The sequence below is a fragment of the Mastacembelus armatus genome, chromosome 3, assembly GCF_900324485.2.
Source record: "Mastacembelus armatus chromosome 3, fMasArm1.2, whole genome shotgun sequence".
Classification (NCBI taxonomy): Eukaryota; Metazoa; Chordata; class Actinopteri; order Synbranchiformes; family Mastacembelidae; genus Mastacembelus; species Mastacembelus armatus.
In genome coordinates this window covers 908,943-921,785 of record NC_046635.1, presented here as the reverse complement: position 1 = coordinate 921,785, position 12,843 = coordinate 908,943, and the positions used below count along the sequence as shown (strand labels likewise).

At 42.8% G+C, this 12,843-nt stretch overlaps 1 protein-coding gene across 4 annotated transcripts in view; it reads right to left on the bottom strand.

The window, feature by feature from the left end:
* Nucleotides 1-12,843, bottom strand: part of mpped2a (metallophosphoesterase domain containing 2a) — a 52,676-nt gene that overhangs the window by 26,527 nt on the left and 13,306 nt on the right. For all 4 annotated transcript variants that reach the window (XM_026320399.1, XM_026320398.1, XM_026320401.2 and 1 more), the window contains 2 exons: nucleotides 7,596-7,777; nucleotides 1,556-1,781 (listed from right to left, as the gene is read on the bottom strand). In XM_026320399.1, the coding sequence (XP_026176184.1) occupies nucleotides 1,556-1,781; nucleotides 7,596-7,777 (408 nt within the window). The remainder of the gene's footprint in view (nucleotides 1-1,555; nucleotides 1,782-7,595; nucleotides 7,778-12,843) is intronic.

The following is a 12,843-nucleotide window of genomic DNA, read 5'->3' as shown; positions in this document are numbered from 1 at the left end:
GATGGAGGGAAAAGAGGTTAATCCATCCTTCCTGCTGCTACGGTGAGGAATGCTGGGATCTGACCCAGCCTCTTCCTTCGCACCATCCTCTGACACTTCTGAAGTCAGGCTGCAAACCTGCTAATTATAGACGCTAAAGGATGAAGGTGTGACCTAAATAGTTATTTTAAGTTCGGAGCAGACTTGCAAGAACCACTGCGCAGAGAAAGCAGAGGGAGTCGCAGCAGGACAGGGGAAGTTCTCGCCTCGACTGTCACACAAATAAAAACTATGACAGCTGAGGCAGGACGAGGTCAGACTGCAAGACTTAACATACCTGACACCAGTTCAGACTAGACACCACACGGACGACAAAGGACCATTAGACAACTATCAGCATTTGTCTAAGAATAGGTCTACTGCAGAGAATAGGAAAACAAATTCAGGACTGAAGTGATTTTTGCAAACGATTAGTTAATTAATAGATCGACAGCGATGAGATAGAGGTAAAAGACTTCCTTCGATATTTTGTCCAGTGATTCATAATTTCAGCTTGTTTAGTTTCTCATTCTTGTATCATTATAATATTTTAAATTGAGGTATGACAATACCTTAAACCCTTAAGATCATTTTTTCTCATTAACTGTGAACAGAACAATTAATCTTGGATGGAATTAACTGTTCCAGATCTATTTACAGTGATTGTGTAATGATTGATGACCGGACATCCTTTAGGTTTCATGTTGTCTTGATGTACATGTCATGTTAAATCTGAATATGTTAAATATTTTTTTGTACTAGTTCTTTGTATTTTATTTGTTTTGCCTGTTATGCTAAACCTGGTGTGTTGCCGCACAGACGAATGACCTTTTAGACGGAGTATCGTTAAGATAATCAAAAGCAGTAGAAGTCACAGAGCTTCCTTTAGACAAGTGAAGAAGGAGACATCTGTAAAAACTGCATCCAAAAACATCTGCATTACTTCCACAGGTGCAAAAAAGACTGCAGCTATAAAATATACTGGCTATATAATAATAATGTAATATAATAATATACTGGTGTTGCTTTTAAAACAAAAACAAAAATCCCTGAAAAACACTTCTTCAAAAACAGATGCAAGAAATCAATCCTGAAATGACAATAATTCCTGCATCCATGAATGCAGCGCTGATATTAGCAGCACCAGCCTGCCTGTGTCTGTTGACTGCAGGCTTCTTACACACTCACATACACTCTCCCTCCACATCTGAGAGTCTATTGACAGGGTGACCTGGTACCACGCGTATCACTTAACCCTGTGTCAAAACACAGGTGTAACGTAAGCCTGGGGAGCAGATGTAGGTCCTGAGCTCATAAAGGAATGTGCGAGGTGGGAATAGCACCCTGCGTGGTGAGGGCTGCCTCTCGCTGCGAGCGTGCAGCAGAGTTACTGCAGAGAGGCGAGCTGGAAAACAGCCAGACGCTGACAGAGGGGAAAGCACACCTTCACCGTAGGGATCCAGAATATGTGATGGAAATGTGTGGTTATGAAAGACAGAAAGGATGGAGAGTAAAACAACACGGTTGGTGCGCTTACCATGGCGTCCCGTATATCCGGAATCCCTTTATGGTGACATCCGAGTCCTGCAGGTACACACAGTTTGTGAGGAGCGACTGGACATTGTCAAAGTCCTCTGGTTTGAGTTTGGACACCGAGGGGAATCGGTAGTAATCCTGCTTGACCAGCTCAGCCATAAAGTCCTTATCAAAGGTCAGCTCGTGGTTCCCAGCGATCACCACTTTAAATTCATATGGGAGGCCACCTGGAAGAGACAACCAGGGAGAGGGTGGTGAGTTGGAGCCTCTGACCTAACCTGAAACAAACCATGTGCTATACACGTGAATGAACAGCACAACAGGAACGTTTACTGATATAAAGCAAAGTGTGGAGACATCAGAACTGAAAAACTCATGATGCCAAAGCTAATGAGCCACGTGTCTGACAGGTCTTGTCCAGAGGTTTTAAGGTCCTATCTGTATCTATTAGTCCAGGCACAGTTCAACTGAAAAACGGACAAATAAATGTTCAGACCTAAAGTCTTAACTACTCGATGCTTCGGATTCAAACTTTGAAGCAGTTGCACAAATGCCAGACTGAAACAAACTTTGTTTATTTTGTCCACACTCTGCAGATCTTCTCTCCTTCATGGCACAGCAGTATTTCATAAAACCACAAACAGGTTCCTCTCTACCTGGTCAGGCATATCTACAGACAGAGCTGGTTTTCCTAATATTCTGTATGTGGAGCCCTCCCTCAGCAGCTCCCTGTATACTTAACCCTGAGCATAGATCGAGACAGGAAAGAAAACTCAGACAAGCAGAGGGGAAAAATATCCTCGACTCACAATGTGAGAGAGGTTGCAACCACAGCTGACGGCTTGGTTTGACCCCAGCAGACTACCGTCCATCTCTGCAGATGCTAGACAGCTAGAAAAAGCACAAACCTGAACTAAATAGAGAAGAACATCTATTACAATTCTCATCCCCTCATCTTTCAACTTCTGCTGTGCCCTTTTCGCTCTCCCCTGTCGTCGTCATTTGTCCCGGTTCCCCTTCGCCATCAAGAAACTGACTTACTACTTTATTCCAGCCGACTGAGCACTCAGCAAAAGTGTTTGGCCTTCATCACCCTTCCAGTCTCTCTATACATTTCTTTTTCTTCTCCTGGATCCTCTTTTTTGGCTTCTTGTTGAATTTCTTCCAGTCTTCCTCCCTTCCCATCTGTCTTCGGGAGCCTGCTCTGTAGGTGCTGCATGGATTAATCTGCAGCATAACTTACATGTAGAGTTCACTCATCTGATATAACCAAAAAAAAACTAAAACTAAAACTTATTTTTAATAATGTTCAATGTTTACTCTGCTTATTATTTTCTCACTTGATCTATTAATGCTTTGGTGTCTAAACTGTCAAACATTCAAAAGATCTGCCTTTTATATCCAAGTTACTTGTGTTCGACCAATAAGGATTTTTATTTGTGCACTATCAAAAAAATAGGTGCAAATATTTTGCATTTTTGAAAGAAAAATGACATAAATGCTTATTTAATTAAAATGTGATTCAATTAGATTAAAATAGTTTTTGATTAATTTACTGTCAACTGACTAATTAAAGCTCTGAAAATCAATAAAGTGCTAGAATGAGAAAAAAAACCTCTGAACTCCTGGCACACCACCTCCTTCCTGTCAAGTTACTCTCCTTCCTGCCTGTCACCTACATCCTGACGTGTTTTGACAAGAACGCCTAATTTTAGCATGAAGCTTCGGTGCCAGATCAGAAGCTCATTCACATTTATTATTTATTGAATGAGGTCCAACCTCTGACAGAGGCCTCCTCCGATTGTTTAGGAAGGTGATGCATGATCAGAAACCATAGGAAATATCTCTGCACTGCCACCACAGTCTTGTTGTATAGAACTTACAATATATTCCCATTGACCCACACAATCATTTAGTGAACAGCCACCAGGAGCAACCTGGGGTTCGGTGTCTTGGCCAAGGACACGCCAACAGGCAAGAAGAGAGGAGCCGAGGATAAAACCCCTCAATGATTAGTGGATGACCTGCTTTACTCAGCTTTAATCTCACTTTTAATTTACCCTTTCACCGTTGATCTATTGTGGCAGGAAGGTTTGGGCTAAAGGTTGAACCAAACACTAATGGAAGCGCAGAGCTTACACAATAAATTCCTAATTTCCTAATAAATTCATCCAGATTATTTCTTAAAACACGTTTACACTGTGCAGCTGATGTTGTGTATGATAGTTATTACAATAACGGATGGACTCAAAACTCCACAGATATGTTTTTCTACGAGTGATGTACTTTTATTTCCTGAACCGTTTCACAGACTTAAAGCTCTAATTGATCAATGTCAGCGATCAGCACTTGTCTCTGGAAATGTAAACAATCCATATTTTCTGCTTCTCATTCAGATAAAATATTTCAGTTTTATAATATTAGTCTCAGCCTTTATAGCCAATGATTTCCTACAGTGGGGACCTGCTCACGGTTTTATTCAAAGGTTTAACTCTATTGTGGGAGCAGCTGATAAGAGCACAGCTCGGTGAGCTGGTTTTGATGACCTGGAGGTGCAAAGACGTTGGGTGTCTGATCTGAAAAACAAACTGATGTGAGAGATCCGACTGGTCAATATCAAAACTGAAAATAAATGTAATAACTAAATACCTGAGAACAAAAATACTGTCAAAAGTACACTGGCTTTGTGCAGAAATTCCCCTGCATCTACCTAAAGTGTGTGTCTGTGTGCAAGAAAGAGTGTGTGTGTTCTTTAATGCTGAAAATGAAAGAATCATGGTTCCCCGGTCTATAGGTTTCATTCCCGCTGCTCTAAATTAGCTCTTGTCGCGTCTCAGGATCATAAATTCCAGTCTAACCTTATATGAGAGCCCCGTCTCTCAGTCCCCCAGCGCTCTAACTGGATCATGCATCCATTTACACACACACACACACACACACACACGGACAGACACACACAGACAGACACACACAGACAGACACAGACACACAACCCAAAGCGAATCATCCTCTCAATCACCAACAGGCAGGAAAAAGGTGGGGAAAACATAATTACCATCAAACTCCATCTCCATTACTCTACTGGGAATTTCTACTGCTTTTTATTGCCACTGTGATAGATCTTACAGAGGGCTGGCGGAGTGATACACCTAGATTTATTTTTTAGGCTCTGCCCACAAACAGGCGTGAGAGAGGGAGCAAGAAAAATCCAAACAAAACTAGGAGGAACAAAAATGACACGTGCGGAGAAATGTGTTGTCAGATCTGTCAAGAAGGCAGACACCTGCACAGTCAAAACATTTCAATTAGAAAATGTCTTTACAGTGTGAAATTAACCAAACACCAGGTCAAACAGGAGTATAACAGAAATTTATATTCTACACGGCCAAGTACATTAAAGAGGTGAATATCAAAAGAACAACACGTTTCCTAATTAGCACAGAAGCAGTGAAAATACACCAGTTTCATAAAACAAGGCTTCACTTATCAGTATTTCCCCCCATGCACATTCAGCAGCTTAGAATTCAGGCTACTTAGATTTCACACAACTCACTTAATATTCAGGATGAAGCATAACCAACACAACCAACACAACAAACACGAAGCAGAAGAAGTTGGACCAGTAGCTTAGACTAAACTGGGACCACTAACTTAGACTAAACTGGTGCAGCTTTGTTTAAAAACGTAAAGATGGCGGAGACTATGAAGGAGCTGATTAAAGATATTTCTCATAGAAGCTTCATGCACCTTTGAGAAAAGAAAAGACAACTGGAAACTGTATGAACGTAGTCATTACATTTAGCATTGTAATGCTAACGTCAGGCTGTTCGTTGCTTCATATAAATTAAGACATAAGTCTCTCCTTATTACAATTGTTCCTTCAGATGTCAGTGAGCTGTCACACCCAATATCCTTTATTTAAACAGATAAAATCCCAACTCAGGTTAGAAACATCTTTTCCAATGGAGACCTGGAAGCTGTTTCACACGGGACAAAAAATGACTTGAGTGTAAAATATAGACCAATATATTTGTGGTACTGGAGGCAGGGGACAGGGGACATTCGTGGTCTTTTGATTGGCCTATTATACTTGTGCAGTTCTTATTTAAAATCAAAGAGCCAAGGTAGAGTAACCTCAAGGAGCAGTGGGAAGATCAAAGCTGCTACTTAAAGCGGGAGATCACAGTCGGTGCTCTAGCATCAGTCAGGCTGGGTCAGGGAAACCTCATTCCTCAGCATCGATCTCCAATGATATCATCCAACAGGCCAAACAGCAGTCAATGGGCTAGACAAACCGCTGCCTCCTCCAGAGTGAGAGGATTTTAAACTGCCTGCTCTCAGTATTTGCATGCACCAAACATTTAATGCCCAAATGACTCCAAAATATCGCACTTCAGTGTAAAACTGCCCTGTCGCCAACAGGACACAGGCAGCCAGAGCCAAAGGCGACCCTAAAAATGAAAGCTGCATCCCAGCACCTACTAACGCACCTTTTCTTCTTGTTCCTGACCCACTCCATGCCTGACTGTGTCAGAGGACAAAACTTGCACTTGCATTTTCTTGAATAAAGCCACATTTGCATGTGAAGTTCAAGGCACAAAGTGATATTTCCCTAAACTGACAACTTTAATTCTCATAGATTTTTTTCTGAAAATATCACAAACTACATAACAATTCTCACAATACGACGACTTACATCTTTATGAAAAACTTTCTCTGTTCTCCTTTTTCAACAAGTGACTGTACCAGTTTACCCTTGACCCCGAGCGACCAGGAGTGCAGCTCTTCAACAGGATATAAAAAGGAAGGGTGTTCAAGTCATTAAGTTATTTTCCACTTCACCATTATTGAACACATCGCTGTTTTCACACTGGCTTAACAAAATATTTGTGCATACACACACACACACACACACACACACACGCACACACACACACACGCACGCACGCACGCACGCACGCACACACGCACGCTGTCAAATGTCCTCCTGGTGGTGCCAGGTGCTGTACTCAGGGTCACACAGCAGAACACACAGGGCGGAGAAATGGGACATATCTGGATAGGTTCGTCTGCTCCAGGTGAATTAGGGCCACAGCACCTGGCAGCTCTTTAAAGAGTCGGCCCGGTAAAGCGGGAACACCACCGTGGCTGCCTGACTACAAATCACAATCACATTCATTCATAAACCTGAAACCTGAGACTTTAAAGGTCGACAGTGTGTTACAGACAACGGGAATATGTTTACATGTGATTACAAAAGAAGGGAACGGACACTTCACCGACGTTCAGTTCACTCAACACACTGACAAACGCGATTAAGAAGTGTTCAGAAGTTTCACTAGATGCCTGAATTATTATTTCTTTGCTGTGAAAAGTGTGTCGGCATCAAAATCCCCTGTAGCTGCTGTGGATCCAGACTGACTGCAGCTACCGTCGTGTTCAGAGAGGCCAAACTTTGACGGCCGCTTCAGGGGGCGAGTGTTTTTAAAAAGGGTTTACTGTCTTTTGTAAAGCGAATGGCTCCAGTGTGAAACACTGAAAATAAGCTAGTTCTTTTTACACTTTCGACACTACGCTGCTGCAGTTGCCCAGATTAGTCTGTTTCACATCAGAGAAAATCTCTGAAACTCTTCATCAAACTAGATCCTGTTTCTGTCGTATCTCCAGCTTCTCATCCTCTTTTTCACTTTCCATCCACCTTTCTGTGCATGGAGGGTCCAGAGATGAACCACCGGCTGCTGAGACTAAAACAGACACGCACATAGCCCAGACCTCCTACCCACACCATGGTGCCTGATGGAGAGGTCAAAGGTTAAGTGAGCCAGGGTGTTAGGTCAGCAGGGTTAAACTGGACACTTTAGCACAGCAGTTGTGGGGTCAATGGGGCAGGGGGTGATTATGAGGTCCAGTTACTGGTTATGCATGTCCCAATCTGCTGTCCATCCCAGAGCATGTGTGGCAGCAGCGTGTGAGAGTGAAAATGATTCATGATGGTGATGTCTGGCCACGTGCGGACGAATGCGTGTTAAACTGCTTAGTACCTAGCCAGTCGTTGAACTTCTTAACCTCGGAGGGCAGCCCCAGCTCGGTGAAGTCGCCCATGTGCAGCAGCACGTCGCCATAGGGCATCTGGATGCCGTCTGTACGCGAGTGCGTGTCCGAAACACACACGAACCTGGTGTGTCCCGCCGGCTTGGGAGTGTCATAAGGAATTGGGTCCACCCTGAAAACACAGACACAGAGAGAGTTGTTGAGTCGGACTGGATCATATATTTGGCTGCTTGAACTAATTCTCAGTTTAATCAAACAGGCGTCAAACTATTTAAGTTTGTGATTTGATAAATCCAGATTATTATATCAGAGCTTTGTGCGTTTGTGTGTCAAAAGTAGACAGTGTCTTTGGACAGTATGGACGTCTTCACTGTTTAATCCCTGCTCATGTGTTCATGCAGCTGTTAGCAGTAACAGTTTGTCAGGCCCTGCCAATCACCTGACCAACAGCGTCTCTAACAGCTGCAGGGAATTTCAGGTTATGTTTGCATAACGTTGATGTTTAACTGTTACGCAGTTTGGTTTACACAATTATATTGAAATAAATGAATAAGTATTAATTAATCATCTGCCGAAATGCAAGATCTGCACGTGTTTGCCCTCAACTTTAGAAGTCGTGGAGAGAGTTTATGAATATTTTCAAACCTTGAGGTCATTTGCAGACATCTAACTGTGTGTATAAAACGTCTAAGCACCTTTGCTGCGACTTTCTCATTATCTCTAAGGTCAGATCACGCTGCTCGGCTTCAAACTATCAATCTGAAAAGTGTTGTGCAAATTGTAAGAAAGTGATTTCTAATTTGTCAAGAGTCACACAGGTTGATTCCATCTACCACCAAACACAAGGCAGTGAAATTTTCTAATTATGAATGTCTGCCCTTGGCCTTACTTAGTCATCTTTTAAATATGAACATCATTCTGTGTAAAAAATAAATAAATAAAGTGTGAATTCATTCAAAGGAAATACCCCTTTTCCTCTTTATGTGTGTAAAAGGTGTACTTGATACAGAAACATAATTTTGGGTAATATATGCTAATTTCATACCAGAGAGCAGAAGGGGCACAGCTGAAAACCGCAATTTTAAAAAGATCATTTGTTGTGCAAAATAAATTACACGCTCCACAGAATAATGCATGCAGCTGAGCAAAATGCATCTTAAAGAAAAGAAGAGATTTTACAACAGTGAAAAATGTGTAGTCTGGGATGGAAAACCACCAGCGCTCGGGTTGATTTGCACCCACCAGCAGGGCAATGGTTGTTTTGTGGCATGAGATTGGCTAAAGAGACAGTGAATTAAGGCATGCCATGTCCTTTCTATCCATTATCTAAAGAAAAAACACTTAGACCCAAGTCTGGCTGGAAAAAGGCTTTTATTCAGCCTTTTTGTTCAATGTAAGCATGTCTGTTAAAAAGGAAAGGGGAAAAAAAATGTACTTTCTTCTGAGTGAAAGGAAAGAGCAAAAAAATCTTGTCTGTAATTGAAGTCTACAATGTGCAATCCTCCAGCACCCTGCCACCAGACCATTATTTCATTAGAAGGGATGTCACTCTGTCGACAACATCAGAAATAATCAGCGCTGCCATCTCCAACCTCACACACACACACACACACACACACACACACACACACACACACACACACACTGAGTTAACTTGCATGTGTGCACAAACATGGCGAGGAAACAGCCACAGCAGTAGATGGAATCAAAAGGTTTCAGACTGAAGAAGACGTCATTAACAGAGAAGGAGAAAATAGACACCTCCACACAAAAGAAAATCTTATTAGCTGGGAGGCAACACTGCATTTGATGGGTCTGATCTGAAAAGCAATTTTCCTGTTTTCCCACTTCGGTGCCATGTTGGGGAGAATATTAAATGTGGAAGAGCTTCTCAAAGAGCCTACAGTTCTGTTCTTCAGACCAACAGTCGTCTGCAAGGTCATGACGACAGCAGGACAACGGCTAGCCTGCAGCCCGTAGCTACTGTGTGCAGTTTTTGGACAGGGGTCTGTGGTAGTGGTGGATAAATATGGATTAAATCACGGTTTACAAAGAGGTGAAAAAGGAAATATCCAAAACAAGACTCCAGAACAGCATCAGAGATATTAAAGGGGTAAATAATGTGTGTCAGAAGAAACAGCACAGCAAAATTAAACTGAACAATTGGTGTCATCTCACTGTATGTGCCACCACGTTGCACGGAGCTGTTGTCTGCTGCCACTGTTGTCTAACCACCGGTTGGAGTCACCATCTGTGATTAGCAGCCACTGTCTGCAGCTGGTAACAAAGCTGCACACTTACTGCATATTAAATTCCCCCCGGGTCTGTTGTTTCTGCCTCTGCAAAACCAGGCGAACGGGGAGCTGCGAGCGAGAAGGGCCTGCTCAAAATCTGATTCTGACTTGGCCCGTGTTCAGACAGACCCCAGCACTACCGGAAAACGAAGCCTCATCAGTCAGAATGAGGAAACGCTGTTGATGCAGTGTGGGGCTAATGCAGAGGGCTCTGAGTTAAAAAAAAAAAAAAAAAAAAAGCTGCCTCGATCTTTGCTGCACAGCGTAACGTCGTCACAGCTGTGCTGTCCAATCACATACCTGTAAGCACAAATTATTTGCCTCTACAAATACACACTCTGGAGCCACCAAACCGACACAGCTCAACATGAACCCTCAAAAAGCCATTTCCATTTATGAAAGAGCTCTGACGTTCTTTGTCAGGTCTGTTAAAGCTTTGCTGTTATTGCACGTAACAGGGCTGGAAACCTCTTTCATCTTCCCCACCTCCACTGAAAGGCTCTTCTTCAGCCAGACTCATTTTATTACCACTACTGGACGCTTTCCTTTCACCGTGTCAAACACAATGGATTTGTTTGTTGATCAGCGTTCTAGTGTACAGCCCGTCACGTGATGTCACGTACTCATGTTATTGGTTCACGCCGTAAAGGGAGCAGATCACAAACACAGCAAAATCGTCACCACGTATGAATGAGATCCCACAGGTGTCGAGGTCAGGATTGAAAAAGGATTAATCATCTGCAGTCGTGTGTTTACGGTCTATAATTAGTTGTCTGCACTCAGCGGTTTGTAGCTTTGTGCCTGCAGCCTTTAACCCCCAATTCATAAATAGAAACCTCATAATCTTATAGTCTGCTGCCTGCAGTCTGTATTCTCTCATTTGTAGCCTGTACACAGGCACACTCTTTCAAAGCTCTTTCACAGCGTGAGCTAGAAGAGCTCGGAGACACTGGAGCAGTGGATGGAGCAGGTTTAGACCTCATCTTAAACATACTGCACAAAATGAAGACCAGCTAGAGAAATAATGATATTTACTATTGACCGTGAGCCCTAAATAAATCTCTGTACTCTGAGAGACACACACACACACACACACACACACACACACACACACACACACACACACACACACACACACACAGCTTCCTGTTTCAATCAGATTTATTTCTTGGAGACTTACCCTTAACCTAAAATTAATGATTTACATTTTGGAGAGTTTTTTTTTTTTTTTTTTTTAAATCCCCACACAAACGTCAAGTCCCCACAACATGAGTAAATCCAGCCCACACACAGACGCAGATGCAGACACACACACACACACACACACACACACACACACACACACACATTAACGTAAGCCAGCAGAGCAGCAAATACATTTCAGTGTAGCTGCTGATTAGATTTGGTGCTCTGGTGCTTGGACGTCATGCAGCTTTACAGGATTCGACAGTTTTCGTCATGGAGGCAGGATGAACACAGAACCACATGGGATAGTGAAACACACTTATACATATACAGTATATATACACACACACACACACACACACACACACAAGCGTGTATTTTAAAACAAAGCCAAGAGAAAAACAACCTCCATCTCCACCACTTGCCTTTGAGATCTAATCCACCCTGAGAATGTAAGTAAATACCAGCAGCCCCTATCAATTAGAGCAGGTCCTGGCCAAGAAACCCATGTGCGTGCATGTGCGCGCGCACACACACACACACACACACACACACACACACACACACACACACACACACACACACACACACACACACACACACACACACACACACACACACACACACACACACACAAAGAGAGAGAGCCCCTGTTTTTCCTGTTAACATATGACTGTATAACAATCCAGAGGTTCATTAGTAATGTATACAGGAGTTCAAGAGTTCAGCAGCGTAGCAGAGGCCTCTGATCTATTGTAAAGGGAGACAGAGAAAATGAGAAAGTCTTCCTGCACTCTAGCAGCAGGTAAAAGAATATTCTCCAGTGACAGACTGAACTGTGTTAGCATGAAGGTTCGTGTTAACATGTCTGAGCTTCGGCGTGACATCAGAGGGAACAGTGCTGAGGGAAAAGAGTGGGGGAGAGAAGAAATGCTAATACGCTCGAGGAGGGCAGCAGCACACTCTCAAATCCGCCATGACATTGGAGCTGACACAAAACCGAGGTCTGTGGCTGCAGAAATATCTGCTCGATGAAGAAGCGTCTGCAGAGCAAACTCGATGCATCGACCTCTCACCTACGGCTGCGACATCACAGCAAAAAATGAGCTTTAGGATTTTTGCTCCAAACCTCGACCGCATCTGCATTTACATGCGGAAATTTTAGAACAACAAAAATCACATTATTGAACTTCTGCAACCAAACGTTCATTTTGATCATGAAGTGCAGTATTTGTGGAGCCGTCACAGGACAGACCGTCCTGTTTTTAATTAGCAAATTCACCGAACACAGACACAGAACTAAAATGATTTTCCTCTTATAATCAAGACAATCTGTCCTTTTTCTTTTCCTGATTCTCCCCCAGGAAACGTCAAGTAAAGGTTCCCTTTATTCACACAATGCAGCAGATTCGTGCCAATTTTGTGGGAATTGAAATTAATTTTTTTGTGGTGCAGTTTTTAAAACAAGAGCACGCAGTGATATAAGAACACAGTCACATCACATAAGAGCTAATGTTATGATATTCATGCTAAAATAGGGCTAACAAGCTCGTAGAAAAACTTAAACTGGGAACAACCAAATCTTGGAGCTGTGGTTTTAACCCATTTGGTGCGAAACAGAAGAGTCACAGTGAGAGATGCAGAGGTCGGCACGGGAGAGACAGCAGGAAGGAGAAGTGCTCTCTGACGTCTGTAGGAGGATATTTCCTTTGACTGAACACACTTAGCTCCGTGGCCTTTTAGCAAAACACATAATCAC